This window comes from Macadamia integrifolia, chromosome 6 (assembly GCF_013358625.1).
Source record: "Macadamia integrifolia cultivar HAES 741 chromosome 6, SCU_Mint_v3, whole genome shotgun sequence".
NCBI lineage: Eukaryota > Viridiplantae > Streptophyta > Magnoliopsida > Proteales > Proteaceae > Macadamia > Macadamia integrifolia.
This window is the reverse complement of record NC_056562.1, coordinates 33,857,458-33,874,945: the sequence shown is the minus strand read 5'-3', so window position 1 is coordinate 33,874,945 and position 17,488 is coordinate 33,857,458. Positions and strand designations below refer to the sequence as shown.

Here is a 17,488-nt window from a genome sequence, read left to right as displayed (position 1 = left end):
GGTACCGCCCTCATGGGCGCTGATCAAATGATCGATATATACCAACAAAACATCCATCACAAGCTTCATTAATTTCGTATCACAAACCAAATAATAAACCATTGTCGTAAATCTCAAATAACTCCTACTGGTGGCAATGTAAGGTATGTCCCAATTAAATTTCAAATCCAACTATCAGAGTTTACATTTCAAATTTACCCCTACTACATCCATCTAAGAAAACAGAAACAACAACTAATAAAGAAATCTTCAAGTCGCTCTCAAACTCCGCTCCAAGCATACCTCTGTCTCATTCATCTGTGTTGTCAAAATAATGAGGTGAGCTCGACAGCCCAGTAAGAAATAATTTAGTAAGAATACAACACAACAACAATAATCAAAATTACAGAGGTTTTGAGTCAACACTTTTATTTTTTCAAAAAATTTCTTTTCTTAGTAAAAATACTTTCACTTGATTTTTTCTCTCTACCACTTTAGTCGGCATTGAGGGAAACAAGCTGCCACCACCCATACTCCTACAGAGAAAACATGGCCTCCTTACAAATCACTTACAATCACTTACTGTCATCACCCATGACCCACCCCCTCTATGACTATAATTTTCCTCGGCTTCACAGAACACACTGCCTCTCAAGTGGCAATTACTTTCCATAGTACGGGACCAGTCTATTTACCCTCGAACACTCTCTTTTTACATTTTCGCAAAATCACCTTTTTTCATATTTACTGTTTTTAAAATCACCCTTTTCATATTACACGTGAAAAGATCAATAAAATATTGAAGCGATAGTCTCAAAACCACCTCTACAAAATACATCACACAATAACACCCTTCATCACCAAATTTTAATCACATATCATATGTACACACAATTCAACAAGCATACACCAATATATCTCTACAATACAAGTATATGAGACACCACAACATACAATCATACCACACACCTATGGTGTTATCCCACTATAATATCACTTCTATTTGCATCTCCTACTTCCATCCTCTGAGCATTGAATGCTCAAGTCAAACATCACCAACAAGTAGGTATGCCTCCCATTAATCTCCTGGTTCAAAACTAATTTAATACCCCACTTTCTCCCAAAAGTCTACCCCTTGAACGGAGGTCAAACTCTAAAAATTAACCCCCCTCGACACATTATCACCCTTCAGAAGATGTGAAATATCGGTTGAGTGATCAAAGAGTAATTAGAAAAATTCTAGCTTGGGATGAAATTTCCAGATTCTAGTAAATCTGAAATTACTCTCAATCTGTTGGGATGCTCCCCAAATTCAAATTCTAACCTCCCCTAGGGTAGCTTTACTAACCCTAAAAAAATGATCATGATCAAATAGCTGGATTAAAAGTAATTAAAGAAATACAGATTCAGGTCTCAAAATCTTACAAATTTCATGAGTTTTTCATTAGGGAAGAATTGGAAATAATTAAATATCTCATGATCCGACTGTCAGAACTGTCTCAGATTTGAATCAAGTTCTAAACAATGGTAGATGAATATGTGCTCAAAATTTCAGATCGATCGGATGAATGAATGCTTAATCTAGTAAAACACCCTATCCAATCTTCTAGAAAATGGAATCTTAAGTGAAGATCTTGAAGAATTATACTTACTTGTGGATGGCAGAAACCAGAAATTGAATTGAGAGAAGAACTAATAGTAGTACTGAGAGAAAAATAATAAGAGGAAGCAGTAGCATATAAAGAAGATTAATCAATCGGATTAAACACCAATTATGCACCTTGATCAAACACAAGAAAGTCTTCACAGATGAAGAGGAGTAGCAACAACAATAATTTTCATTAATCAAATTCGTGTTCAATGCTTGAACCCCTTAGAAACTTATATAGAAAACTCAATAATAGACATAGACACTAAAAAGGAAAGGCCTAACCTAATCTTAATTAATTTGGAAACCAAAATTGTCTAGGAAACTAAAGTGAGAAAGGGAAAAAAAAAAAAAAAAACTTAAAACAAGACTTGACTTATAGATTCCTAATCCAGCCCAACCATAACACGTAATAACAAGTAAAATAGAGAATTAAAGACTCCTACTTGACTAATCCCGTATGCCTAGCCTATACCTATATTATAGGCCCATAAAAGTGGTCCATTACAAAGAAAACTCTTGGCCTTTAACATAGACACACATACACACGCACACACACACACACACACACACACAAACAAACAAAGCTTATTTCTAATAAAAAAAAAAAGCCCAATTAGATATTTAATTGCCATCACCCCCCCTCCTCTTTTCAAGACTTATAAGATTTAAACCCCTAACCTCTCTCTAACTTAAGTCACAACCACTAAGCTAACACTTTAATTATTTATTATGTCCATAAATTAAGTATATATATATATATATATAGAATTAAAACATTCTGTATATATATATATATATATAGAATTAAAACATTCTGTAGTTTTTTAGGTACCATATTCACCTATATGCCATCCTATACTCAATTGCCTCTAGAATTTAATCTACACATCAGATTATTAAAGAATGAATCACAACAATCTATGAAATTTACCCTTATAGTGTAAAGGTACAAAAACATCCTTGCGCTGAAAACATAACTTTAGGTTTATAATTTTTAGGGCATTACAGTATAGGGTCGAGGCGTTACAAATGGTATCAGAGCATACCAGAACATCATGCTGAGCCATAATGGGGATGATGTGATGCAAAGGGGGTAGAATATCTAGCCCAAGAAACAGCCGATATTCTTTCAGACTCTAGGTTAGGCAAGAAATGGGAGAGATGTATGTGGGTCAGACTCTTTAGTCCCACATCGACTAGGGGAAGAGACTAGGCTAGTTGATAACCTCTAATACCCCTTCCATGGTCACGATGTTTTTTAAAGCCATGAGGGGTTCTCCCCAAAGCGGACAATATTGTGGCTTGGTGTGGGGTCGGGGCATTACAACTTACAAATGGTATCAGAACAGTTCTTGATATTGTGTGGGGCTACAACAGGGAAGTTGTGCTGCAAAGGGAGAGAATATAACACCCAATAAATTGCCCAGATCCATAGAGCCCCGAAAATTCAGCAAGAAATAGGAGAGGTGTTGAGGGGGGCTGACTCTTAAGTCCCACATCAACTGGGGGGAAGAGATTGGACTAGTTGATAACCTCTAACCCCCTTTCCATGGTTAAAATTTGTTTTAAAGCCGTGAGGGGTTCGCCCCAAAGCATACAATATCATGGCTTGGTGTGGGGTCGGGGTATTACAAAATAACTTCCAAACACCCTAGATTTGATTTTTTTTTTTTTTTTTTTTCAAATGACCTAAATTTCTGGGTGGAACAAAGTGTTGGGGGACTACTACAACACATCTACAATGACAATTTGCTCCATTTGCAAAAGATTTGTGTAAGATCCAAACTTAAAAAATATACCCTTTTTCCCAAAGGTTTCGAGCCTTCCCGGAACTCTAAGTGGTACTGATATAGAGTTGGGGGAATTGTTTCATTATGGTGTCTTATCCTTGGTTGTACACTTGTACTAGACTACTTGAACGTTGTAACATTTGTACACGTACTTGTACTCGTAACACTTTGTCAATGTGTAATATTAAATAATATACTTTTCATTCTTGATGTATATTGTAGTTGCTTCATTGAATTTTTGTATGTTCTAATGCTAATTATGTGTTGAGTAGGCTGTTTGAGAGAGTATCAATTCAACATTGATAAGATTCACCCCTTTCTTTGGTAGGTAGTTAAGATGTTCCCACCCATCCAGCAGTTGAGCACAACGATCCTATACTCTGTCTCCACCCGAAGCCTTGGAGCTTCGGAATAAATATAGAGCCCTGAGGAGCCGGAATCATCGATTGGGAATTAATTACTGAAACCATTCCACTTATGTGTTAATCCTTTCTCCGTTACATCTCATTACTGTTTCCAGCTCGAAAATAAAAAAAAAATTACTGGTATTCTAGCAGGCGGGCAGTAGGACCACCAATCAAATCTCAGTCCAATATGTTTAGAAATGCTGAATTAGGGTTGCCCTGCAGTTTTGTGCCTTTGACTACCAAAATGGCCAGTCGCAACATCTATAAAATTTTGGTCTTATCCCGATTTCTTTAAAGCATGATTTATGTATCGCATTGTACCATATCAATGTACACAAGCCAATGTATGAGTTTAAAAGAGAATATTCATTTAATTAAAAATAACACAAAACAAACAAGCTGACATCACACCTTCCTGTTTCACTAGTGCTTGGACAACACCTTGACAACTATGGACCGTATCCATAGAACGGCATCAAATCTCAAAAGTCTAGTGTTGCCCTCCTCTCATATGCATCGAAGAATGGAGACAAATGGAGAAAGGGGCCAAAAATTTAGTTAAGGATTTCTTTCCATGAGTGACTTGGTTTTAATCCAAATTAGCTATATCCAACCCCTTTAGGGATAAATGCTAGAAATACCATTGCAATTGAATTTTTTTTTTTGGTGAATAAACAATTCTTTACCAAAGAGTAAATAGGAGAGGGGGAGAAATACAAGTTCCTAGAACTCAAGAAGAGTTTGGGGACCTAAAAACAAAACTGGGAAGCTCCCAGGAAGCTACAATGTGGCTATTTCTAGGGGAAGGGGGACAAGAGAGAGCAACTTTAGATATCCTAGCTTTTCCATCAAAGAATATGGAGTTCTGAATCTTATCTAGAGACCGGGAGTTGGAGGTCTATATCCTATGATTTCTTTCCATTCAAATTTGATTGATAGAGGCACAAAATGCTAGCTTGGCCATCAGGTCACAAATAGTCTTCCCATGGAAAGTCATATCCATCCATATCCACTCTCTATAGAAGGGAAGGATTCTTCTTCTTGACGGCCAGCATTTGGATAGGACAAGCCTCCAAATGGAAGAGGAGACAGGGCAGTCAAAGAAGAGATGCTCATTGTCCTTCGGATTGGAATCACAAAGATAGCAAGCTGGGTGGAACGGGAATCCTTCTCTGGATAAGGACTTGTGTGGGGAGGCATTTCATGAAGACTCTCCAAGCTATGAAGCTTTGTCTGGGAATGTGATGCTTGAACCATATGAGCCTATGCCTAGGGGATGGGGGCCCATGAGACTTGACTAGGTCCCAAGCTGACTTAGCACTGAAGAGCCCCGAAGAGCCCTGAAGACGAGTGGATCCAAATAGTGGTATCATTCCTTGGTTGACTCACTACTGGGGGAGGAGGTAAGCTATTCCAAATATTAGCCAGCTGGCCAGAGGGAGAGACCGGGGGGTCCAAGATCTTGCGGATAGGATGTCAACAACCATAGCATGCCTAGGAATCCCTGAACTATAGATACTTCAAGCACTGAGGACAGATGAGAGAATTCCCTTACGATGCCAGGGATCAAACCAAAGAGAGATGGAGGTGCCATCCCCAATCCGAGTGGAAATTGATCTAGCAGCAATGGTTCTGAGGGAGAGGATCTTATGCCACACCCAGGAGGAGTCAGAAGGAATGTGCATAGACCAAAAGGAGCCCCTTCTTTATTAGATAGGACTAGACCCAGTCAACCCATATACTCTTCTTCTTAGAGGCCACTTTCCAAATAAGCTTTAATATTCCTGCACAGTTGACATCCTTGATACTTCTGAGGCCAAGACCCCCTTCTTTTTTAAAAAGACACATTGCAGCCCAACTGAGAGGACGATGGAATCTAGATAAGTCACAACCTTTCCAAAGGAAGGTAGCAAAGATGGATTCTAGCTTTGAGATTATGGATTTGGGAAACCCATAGATACCAGACCAGTATATGTAGGAAGCTTGAAGCACAACTCTAACAAGCACTAAACGTCCTATAAAGGATAGGAGTTTCCCTTTCTAAAGCTGAAGCCGCTTCCTGATATGATCAAGCATAGGAGCACAATGATGAGCTGCAAGCCTCTTAGGAATGAGAGGCAACCCTAAATACTAAATACTTGATCGGAAGAGACCCCATCACGAAGCCAGTCGTCTGAAGAATATACGACTTCGCCTCATCTGAAATCCTAGCCAGGAAGATAAGAGTTTTGCTCAGGTTAATTTGAAGACCAGACATCCTAGCAAAGAGATCCAGGCTATGCATTATAGCATCTAAGGAAGAGTCATCTGCTTTAGAGAAAATCATCAGATCGTCAGCAACAGCAAGGTGGGTTAACTTGATGGCCTTGCATTTGGGGATGGGAGAGATGAGGCCCAAATCGGTTGCAGATTGCAAGCTTCTAGAGAGGATTTCCATGGCAAGGCAAAATATATAGGGGGATAAGGGACATCCCTACCGAATTCCCATAAAGGAGGAGAAATATGCTGCTGGGCTACTATTGATCAAGACTGAAAACCGGGGATGAGCAATGCAATGAGAGATCCAATCGATGAATGAACCCGGAAAGCCCATCTGGTTGAGGACCCAAAAGATGATTCCCATCTCAAAGAATCAAAAGCCTTGTGGATATCTATCTTCATGAGAGCAGTCGGGGAATGGCCCTTTCTATCGAAGTCCCTAACAATCTCGTGGCGGAGAAGAATGTTATCCGCAATACTTCTTCCGAGGATGAAAGCTGATTGATTCTCACTCACTAAGGAGCCAACCACCTTTTTGGTACGGGTGCCGATGATCTTTGCAATGAACTTGTACAAAAGATTGCAAAGGGATATCGGCCTGAAATCATTCATAGAGCAGGGTTGAAGAACTTGGTCGAAACCTGTGAAATTTCATAGGTTTTGACCATTTCCGTAAGGGTCGAAACGATATGACTAAATTTCCCATGTTTCGGAAACCAGCTGGTTCGACTTGAACCAGGTCCTATATAAGTTAGTTTGAAAAGAAACCCAAGCCTTCTTTAGCAGAATTCGATCCTCTTAGTTTTTTCTCCTAGGAGTGGGAAACTTGGGGAAACAGTGGAGATTTTCATTTTTTGCCCAACAAAGTTGAATCTAAGGGTGATTCTTGCTTCATCTACACCTTGGACCAAAAAGGTAAGTCCCAACTTCCCCAAAAATCAATTTTTTTTTTTTATAAAATATACTTATAAATAGAGTAGAATTATGTAAATTTTTTGTTACTTAGGAGGATCCAATCTACACATTCACGGTGGCCGAATTTTTTTTTTTTTTTTTTCATTTTAATGCTTTTTTTTTTTCTGGTTTTGAAAGTGCATTTACCTATAACATATTTCAGTCAACAAGTCAGCGTAATGATTATCGAACATTTGGTTCACCACACAAGTAAGACTTTATATGTTTTTTTTTTATGAAACTAATGATGTGAATGTGTTAGAAATGTTTAAAATAGGATATACACAAAAAATCAGACAAAAAAAAAACACTATTTGGGGGTCAAAACCTAAGTTTCCACCATACCGGGAAAAATTCCCCGATGTCCTCGAAATCTCCCAGGTTTCGACCGAAATTTCAGTCTCCTCAAGGGTCAAAACCCGATACCGTGAACCTTGTCAGAGTTTGCTCCCTCTTTTTTGGGAATGAGGCAAAGGAAAGTATGACTAACGCTCTTGATCTGGCTTGGGTTGAAGAAAAAGCTCTTGACAGCTTTAATCAAATCCCCTTTAATAATGTCCCAAGCAGAGGGAATAGCCCAAAGCAAATGAGTCATATTGTCTGAAATGATCTTGTTGATGAGGCCAGCTGAAAAGGAGAGAGCCGGAATAGAGGTTGGATTGCACAACTTCATGAAATGATTAACAACCACCTTTTTTATCTCATCCACCTTGGAGACAAGGATGCCATCTAAGTTGGTAAGCTTGAGGATGGAATTGAAGTTATTTTTGGCCTTTAGGGAGCGATGGAAGTAGGATGAATTAGAATCCCCTAACTCCAACCAATTAATCTTGGACTTTTGCCTTAGGGAGCTCTCTTCAGTAGGCAATAGGGAGGCAACCTTGGCAGATTCAGATTTTTCCTCCTCCGCATGGGGGATGTTTAAGTGGTCAGCTTGTATCTGAACCTGAATGGAGGTGAGTCTATTCCTGCAATCAGCAACAAGAGAAGAAATGTTCCCAAAAGTGTTGGTGTTCCACTGATTATGAGCTTCTTTGACATTTTTAAGCTTCCTGGCTAAAGCAGTGAGGGGGGTTGAGTGAGCTTGAATAGGCTTAAGCCAAGCACTTGAAACAATGGAGGTGAAGTCTGGATGGGAGGTCCACATATCAAAGAATTTGAATGGTTTTGGGCCAAAGGAGGCGAAGGGATGGATGAGAAGGAAAATGGGGTTATGGCCTGAAATGTCAGGAGACTCAAAGGTAGCATGGGAAGAAGGGAAGGAAGAGAGCCATGCTTCATTGGCCATCATTCGGTCCAATTTACAAGCAATCTGATCAGAACCATATCTTTTCTTATTCCAAGTGAAATTGATTCTAGACCAGCGAAGATCATCAACAGCCAGGTCGTCAATGCATTCATTGAAAGCATCCATATTTCCCAAGTTCAAGTGACCCCCTCCTTACTTTTCATGGGTGTACCAAACCACATTAAAGTCCCCACATATACCCCAAGGTCTAGGCCCAACCTAGGAGGCAATACTACGCAAGTCATTCCAAAGAATGCTCCTCTCTTGCATTCGGTTGGAGGCATAAATGGCAGAAAACAAGAATGAGAAGCTACCAGCATTGTCCGAGATGGAAAGGTGGAGGATCTGAGAGGCTGAAGAAATGAGGGAGACAGAGAGCTTGGAGGCATCCTAGATGAAATAGATCCTACCATTTGGGTGACGAGTGGTTAATGAGAGAGGACCATCCAGGGGCAGTGGAGGAAGCTACTCTAGAGAAAGCTTGCTCTTTAATATGAGTTTCCAAGAGGCAGAAAAACACAAGGCTCAAATCTTTAAGTAGCAAACGGAGGGGCCTCAGGGGAGTTGAGGCCCCTGAGGTTCCAGACAAGGCCTTGAGACATCAGGCAGAGGGGGAGGAAGGCTTCTCGAGCTCCCTGGGAGAGGGAGCAAGCTTGAATTGATTTTGGCCGAGAGGATTGGCGACTCTGGGAGGACAAAGGGGGGTTGGAACCAACAATGGCTAGGGATTGCTTGGATGACAAAAGGTGAGAGTTTTGAAGGGGGCAGTTTCCATCGGCAGAGAGACTAGATTGGTGGGTAAAGACGAAGGATCACGCCTAGAGCTTGGGTCGAGCCAAAGGAAGCGGGCACTGAGGGAGGGTCCAGGAGTGGCATTAGGTGTGGATGTGGGCTTATGGATGGGTGGAAACTTGTTGGAATGGGCTAAAATGGGGTGATCATATGGGGATGGGCCTGATGAGTGGGCCCGCCCGGGCAAAGGAACAGATGGGTTGCAGGTGGATGGGTCATCGGACAATTTTAATTTGGATGGACCAGACAAGTCCGCACAAGTCTCCAACCCATCAGCAATTGACTAAAGTTGTTGGGCCCCACTTCCAAGTCGATGTCAGCATTGGTGGGGCTGACAGAAGGATCAACCAAATAAGAAGGGTCATTTGCCGAGGCTCCAGTAGATTCGACAGAAGAGGAGTCTTCCTTAGAGGATTCAAGCTTCGAATCTCCAACCTCGGCAGAGGAAACAGAGTTGCTGCCAGGTCCAAAATTAGGGGAGAAGGCTAAGGTAAGAAGATCTTCATCCAAGGAGTCGTCATTATTTGAGTCCGAGGAGTTTTCGATGGTAGCAAGAACTTCAGAGTGCACAGGAGAGGGAGCATCGATAGCGACAGGTCGAGCCAAAGGGTTGGGAACATCCAGGTTAGACTACATTCTCGATTTTGTAGGACAGTCAGATTCACCACAGGGGTTGCCTGAACCAGAGAAGCGTCAGAGGCATGGCGGAGGGTTTTTCGCCATTTGGTGCGACGTCGACCTTGATCTGGAGGTGGGATAAAAGGTCTTCGGCTTGAGGCCAACGTAACAGAGTGGTCCACCTCAGGGAAATGTCGTTTGCAAGAGGCCTCACAATCTCAGAAGCACTCGACGAAGACCTCGGACGGTGTTCAGCAGTGTCATACCCAAAAACCTTACAGCAGAGGCATTGGGGGGACCTCCAGTCGTAGCTAACGGCCTGTTGGAAGTAGAAATCTTCCCCATCTTGGACTGAGATCGATGAAGGGAGAGCTGCAGAGGCGGATATTTCCACGTAAATACGAGCAAACGCCAATTTGTGCTTTCAACAGTTCCTAACATCAGAGCAAAGAGGCTGTCCCAGAACAAAGCCCACCATGCTCAGGCCCTCCGAACACCAGAAATGGAGAGGGAGATCCAGAAGAGAGACCCAAAGGGGGATGGTGGAATAATCAACACGGTTGAGCAGCAACCGGCGATGCCAAGGACGGAGGAAAATGGGGGATTGTCTCACACTCCCCAGACCTCCCTCCAACAGGGTTTAAAGTATCGGTCTGTATTGTATCGTATACTTATCGGCTCTTACCGATATGATACGAACCAATACGATACATGAAATTTTTAAAACCCTTTTGTATTGATATGTATCTTACGATACATACCGTTACACACCGATACACCACCAATACACACCGATATGCAGTGATACGCACCGACACGTACCGATAGTCTATGGAAAATTCAAAATCGAAGTGAAATGTACGTATCGGTACGTATCAGTGTGTATTGGTATGTATCGACCAATACACACCGATACGTACCGATACATACCGATACGGCCATAAAATGGGCAAGATGAGTAATTTTTCAAAAAAACACAATATTTTGAGGTGTTTTTGTTCCAATGTTGCTTCCAACCATTTTTCTCTTTAACTAAATTGGAAATCAAGGTTGGGAACAAGGATTTTACATTTTTGGGACAACTACAAACATTGGATTCTTAGTGCGATACTCTCAATTTACTGTTTATGCATAATACATGTTATATATAGCTTTTTTGAACTTTTTTTTTTATGCAAAAGTGTATAAAATAGTGTTTCCTATCCATTTATATGCTTATCTTTAGCGTATCTTAGCGTATCTCCGATACGATACGATACCCTCTGATACATATCTTAATTTTGGCCGACCGATACGGAAACTGATACCGATACATATCTTAATTTTGAACGTGAAGTACCCTTGGTTCAGCAGAAAGATGCCCACAATACCAGCCGGCTTCCATTGTTTTAAGCGGGAAGATTTTACAAGATGAAAAGGAGGGCTTTTCCCCAAAAAATGGCCAACGAGGGATGAGGACCACCTAGAAGCTGCAGAGTCAAGCACCCCTTCCGGACACTTAGCAATGAGAGATTCGCCCAGCGTGGTTGGAGGGATGAAATGCAGGGGAAGGCTATCAGTAGGGGGTGGGACGAAGTGCATAGGTTGGGAACCCCATGCATTGCCCAACGGAGGATCAAAAGGAATAAAGGTGGGGGAGGTAGAAGGAGGAGGAGGAGAGATGCCAGAAGAGTAGGAGGGATGGAGAGGGGGGGCCCCAACAAGGGGGAAGGGACCATGGTGCCCAACCTCAAGGAAGAAAGACGGAGGTCCTCAGGGAAGGAAACCACTACATTTTCCCGTTGCAATTGAATTTACTTATTGCCAAAAGTGTATTTGTGATATTTGAATTCAAAGCCTTTTAGTATTCTAATGAGCTAAATAACCTATGTAATGTACCTTGACATTTATAATTCAGAGAAATCATGTCATGTTTTCTATTTTATGGATTTGAATGGAAGATTCTTGTTCCCTGTTAATTCCTGGTCAAGCAAAACTGAGTGGCTGATTCAGACAAATAATACCACCTGCAGAATATAGGCTTATAGTTCCTCATTGCCATTGGTTATCTACTTCTTTGTTTGGAATAAAGCACAATATTCATCTATTGTCTTATTGACTTCATGTTTCAGATAACAACACTTGAACCAATGATTAGTGGATTACAGGAAGCATTGCCAAAATCTATTGGACTGCTTCCCTTTGATGGAGGTGTTGCAGGTAGAGTAACCTAAACAAATCCTAGTTGTGATGAATTATCAAATTAATATCAAATTTGTAGGAGTTAGTTGAGCTTCAAAAACATTTTTATAAGTTGGCATCGTTATATCAGATGAATCCAGTTGTGCTTTAATCTGTTCTGGTATTTATGATATATTTTCTTATCATCAGGTTGTCAGAGGATGGTTAAGGAACAGCTTAACTGGGGATCGAAATCCGAGCTAAAGGCAGAAGTTCTTCATGGCATAAAGGAAATTGGAAGTGTAATATACTGGATGGGTCTTCTTGATATTGTGTTGGTGAGATTCATATACTTTTCTCACACAAAATACTTCCATAAATTTTTCTGGACATGCCAAATGGTAATTCGTCAGGAATTTATCTATGTATAGATTTTTATAATTTCATAGGGCCTAATGAGTATTAGTTTTAATTGGACGGACTTTTCTTTCTAGTTATCAGTGATACTTAGTTTCTTTCTTCTTTAGTTTCCAGCCTTCTCAAACCCTGGCCCTAAAACCCATCCAAAACGCCTTTCCTATTTGCTGTTACACTAATCTGTTTTCTTGCATGGCAACGAGCTGAAGATTCTTCTTAAGATACGTTGAGACTGACGCTAATCCCGCTATCGGGATTAACGCTAGTTTTCCTGAACCGATAGGGTCAATTCTTTCCTATCGGCCCAGTATTTTTGGTTTAGGGTTATTATGTTATGTCGTTGGGTCTTCTTGTACTTTCCTTTTTATGAAATAATATTAAGTTAAGGGAAAACCTGCGATCAAACCATTCTGGTAAGATCGCAGGTCACATCTTTTGGGAGTCTCCTTCGGTTTTACCTCTCTCTCTTCTCTCTTCGCTTCTTCTTCTCTTCTTCCTTTCTCCTTATTTTGGTTTGATTACAAGGTATCTAGGATTGTAATATGGTATCAGAGCCTTTGTAATCAAATCGAGGTTTTTCAGTTCCTCTCTACTGATCTCGGTTTTGCGCTGAAGGTTTTTGGTGTGTAGCCACCTACTGCTGCATCTGCCATGGTGTAAATCACATGAAGTGATTTAGTTTGCATATGGATTGTGTTTTGCTAACTGAATACCTAAAGCCGTTGGATCGCAAGGTTGCCACTACTCGATTTATTGCAAGGTTCCTGCGCTGGTTGTGCGGTTCAGGTCTGATTTATTGTAATTTTTTTTGGTTCTCATGTCTGAGAATAAATCTACTACCCCTATGTCTACTACTTCTGCCTCGGACAATCAGATTACCTCTATTAAGCTCAAGGGAAGTTCGAATTGCCTACTTTGGGTTCAGTCTGTGAAGGTTTATCTCATGGCACATGCCATCTTCAGTTCTCTCAGATAAGTCTCCTTTTTTTGTTATATTTCCTACTTTACCTAGTTTTTTTGTTCCTCCACGAGTTTTTGGATGTGTATGTTTTGTCCATAATTTGCATGTGCATGTAGACAAATTGTCCCCCAGGTCTACTAAGTGCATTTTTTTGGGTTACTCACGTACTCAGAAAGGGTACAAGTGCTATCCCATTACTCACGTCTCCTTGTTAGTGCTGATGTGACTTTCTTTGAAGGCACCTCTTTTTTTTCTCCTCTGGTGTCCCAGCCTAGTATGACGTGGACTTCTCCGTCTCCTCTCATTCCTTCCCTCATACCCTTTCCTGACACTCCTAGTACCAGTGACTCACCTCCTCTACAGGTTTATCAGCACAAGAAGAAGGTTGGACAGCCAAGTGGAGCAACCAATACTCCAGCTGATTCACTTCCTCCACTGTCAACTCCCTCTGGTGAAGCTCCTCTTCCTTCTCCGCCTGATGAGTTACCAATTGCTTGCTCAAAGAAAAGGTACACGTTTTTGCACTCAAAAATCTCTTGTTGTGTATCCTATTGATAACTTTGTTTCATTGTCTCATCTTTCCTCTACCTTTCATGGACTTGCACTGTCACTTTCTACTAACTCTATTCCCCGCACCCATAATGATGCCCTATGTGTCCCTGGATGGAAAGCTGCCATGGATGTAGAAATGGATGCTCTCTTGAGTCATGGTACCTGGAGCCTGGTAGATTTACCTCCTGGTAAGGATTTGGTGAAGTTTCGTTGGATGTACACTGTTAAATATCACTATGATGGCTCCATTGAGCGGTTGAAAGCCCGTCTGGTTGCCAAGGGGTACACTCAGACATATGGAGTTGATTATTTTGAGACCTCCCCGGTTGCTAGGTTGAACTCTATTCATCTACTTATTCCTCTTGCTGTCAACTTTGATTGGCCATTGTTTCAGTTGGACATTAAAAATGCCTTCTTGTATGGTGATCTACAGGAAGAGATGTATATGGAGCAACCTCCTGGTTATGTTGCTCAGGGGGAGAATAAAGGTCGTGTGTGTCGCTTACACAAGGCTATTTATGGGCTTAAACAGTCTCCTCGGGCATGGTTTGACAAGTTCAGTGCTACCATAGTTGTGAATTTTCTCAGTGTTATTCTGATCATTCTGTCTTTGTTCGTCGCAATGGTGATAAAATGGTTGTCTTGGTAGTTTATGTTGATGATATTATACTTATTGGTAATGACGAGGCAGAAATTTCTGAAGTGAAAGCTTCTCTTCAGCAACACTTTCAGACCAAGGACTTGGGTCAACTTCATTATTTTCTTGGGATTGAGGTGATCCGATGCAAGAAAGGGATCAGCCTATCTCAAAGGAAATACGTGCTGGACCTTTTATCTGATACTGGTATGCTTGCTTTCAAACCTGTTGATATCCCTATGGATCCTCACCAGAAGTTTGGAGTTTATGATGGCGAACCCCTCCAGGATGTGCATCAATACAGGATTTTGATTGGCAAGTTGATATATCTTACTGTGACATGTCCTAACATCTCTTATGTTGTTGAAGTACTCAGTCAGTTCATTCAGTCTCCTCAGAAAGCACATTGGGACGATGCTGTCCGTGTTCTTCGCTACCTGAAGGATGCTCCTGGAAAGGGGCTGATCTATCGTCCTAATCGGCATATGGAACTAGTTGGTTATTTTGATGCTGATTGGGCTAGTTCTGCTAGTAATCGGAGATCTACTTTTGTTGGAGGTAATTTGGTTACGTGGCATAGTAAGAAGCAGACACCCATTGCCCGATCTAGTGCAGAGGCAGAATATATAGTTATGGCTCATACCATTGCTAAGTTGATGTAGCTACGGTCTTTACTGTTGGAGTTGGGATTTCCCATGACCAAGCACATGAAGATGTATTGTGACAACCAAGCTGCGATGTACATTGCTAGCTATCTGGTCTGGACCAAGCACATAAAGGTGGACTGCCACTTTGTTCGTGATGTTGTTCTGAAGAAGCTGATTGAGAACCCCTTTGTTCCTTCGTCAGATCAGTTGGCTGATATGTTCACTAAGTCTATGTTTGCTCCTAGTTTTCGTAATGGTTGTACCAAGTTGAGCATGGGTGATGTGTATGCTCCAGCTTGAGGGGGAGTGTTGAGACTGACACTAATCCCGCTATCGGGATTAGTGCTAGTTTCCCTGGACCGATAGTGTCAATTCTGTCCTATCGGCCCAGTATTTTTGGTTTAGGGTTATTATGTTATGTCTTTGGGTATTCTTGTACTTTCATTGTTATGGAATAATATTAAGTTAGGGGAAAACCTGCGATCAAACCACTCTGGTAAGATCGCAGGTCACTTCTCATCTTTTGGGAGTCTCCTTCGGTTGTACCTCTCTCTTCTCTCGTCTCTTCTTCTTCTCTTCTTCCTTTCTCCTTATTTTGGTTTGATTACAAGGTGTCTGGGATTGTAACAAGATAAAAAGAGACCAGTGTACAATCCAAGGCCACAGAAGACCTGGCCCAAGTGGAACAGCAACAAGAGAATAAATAAACTACTACAACAAGACCCCACAGCTCCTCTGGACCCAACCCACTCTTAACAGCCACCTAAAAGAAGCAGCGTGTAATAACAAACTGCATACACCACTCCCTCTCCTCCCTAAGAATTGAAAAGGCACAGGAAAGGAGATCAGAAGCAAAAAGACCAAGTGCTGAAAAGGAGAATTAAAGGACACCATAGCTTGATCCACCGCTTAGAGGGGTCTTACCCCATAAGGCAATGGACTCTTCCATAAGCTTCTGAGTTTGATCCCCCCCCCCCCCCCTTTTTCTTTCAGTCCAACATGTCAATTTCACATTCTACCCAAATTTATGATCAACCCTTCTGAAGAAGTTGGACCAATATTCCTCACCCACTGGAGCAGTGAACCCAAACTTTCTCCCTGTCTCTAGTAATGCTGAAACCAAGATCTCCAACTTTACCATTCTTTTTATCGAAATTCGTCTCCAACTTCTCAATTGTGTCATCACAGAAAGCCTCCTATGTCTCCAAACAGCTTCACAGTACATGACCTGAAGACCCTTACATCTTTTAGTGATCCAACTAATGCCATTTCCCTCTTGAGCAATTAAGAACCCTATTCTTTGTTGAGCTATGCCCAACTTTCTTATGTTGCTATAAACCAATGCAATATCTTCAGCTTTCATTAACCCTAGCCTCATTTGAAATCCCTTCAACCAAAACAAGCCTAATCGGCTATATCTGATCCCTAAAACTATATTTGCCATTAATCTTAGTGCTATTCCTAGTCCCCCCCCCCCCCCCTCCAACCAAAAAACAAACAGCCGCTATTCTCTTTCCTGTGTTCAGAACCTCCATATAATCCGCACCCTTTATAAGGTCCATATGTGACACATGGCAAGTCAGATGGGGCCAAAATCTTGCCTACAAGTAAGCGCAAATGGAATTCTGTATACCTCATTGTAAATGATGAAAATTTTGTTGAAAACAAGACCAATTTATACCGTTGGTAATACAAAGGAAAGAATGCAATAGAAGATAGGGCATATGTCAACTTGGAGCCCTAAAATTTGACATTTTGCCAATCCAGAGATCCCTCCATAAATCCAACTGTTGGGATTGGCCACATCAGGCCTTATAGTCAAAATGAAGACTGGTACAGGGTGATACAGGTTGAGTGATGCAGAGGATCCTAGTTTCATTTACCTGTATACTTCACTAGCATTGTTTAAGTGTTTGCTTTTACTATTTTGGCCATTCTCTGTTTTGGGAATTCAGGTCCTAAGTCAGAGGTTCTGGTTCATAATAGGAGTAGTTGTAAGTTCGATCAAAGTGCTAAACCGGGGTGCATGGAAAAATGAAGGGTTAACCAGGACTGTACATTCATCTCCAGAATGTGTTCACAAGTTATTGCTGACATATACTTTGATAATTAGTCTTATCAGTTATCACATACTGCAAAAAGCTATGGAGAGAGAGTAGTGGTCCTAGACAATATTACAGAAATATGAGAGCTCCAAGAGAGAATTAGAGTTTATTTCTGCCCTTGGAGGAAATTCATTAGTGGCTATCACAAACTGCAAAAAACTCCAGAGAGAGAAAGAATAGTATTCACTTCGTCCCTTAGGGTGTGACACTCTATAATATGATTGGTGTGCTGAGTGCAAGATGAATAGAGACATGGAGAGGGAGAGTGGGT

General features: G+C 41.2%; 1 protein-coding gene across 1 annotated transcript in view; it reads left to right on the top strand.

Annotated features, from left to right (window-relative positions):
• The window catches only part of LOC122081715 (protein PIR-like), an 88,033-nt gene that overhangs the window by 41,878 nt on the left and 28,667 nt on the right, over positions 1 to 17,488 (top strand). Inside the window, exons 9-10 of the mRNA XM_042648919.1 lie at positions 11,850 to 11,937; positions 12,109 to 12,236. Of these exons, the coding sequence (XP_042504853.1) occupies positions 11,850 to 11,937; positions 12,109 to 12,236 (216 nt within the window). The remainder of the gene's footprint in view (positions 1 to 11,849; positions 11,938 to 12,108; positions 12,237 to 17,488) is intronic.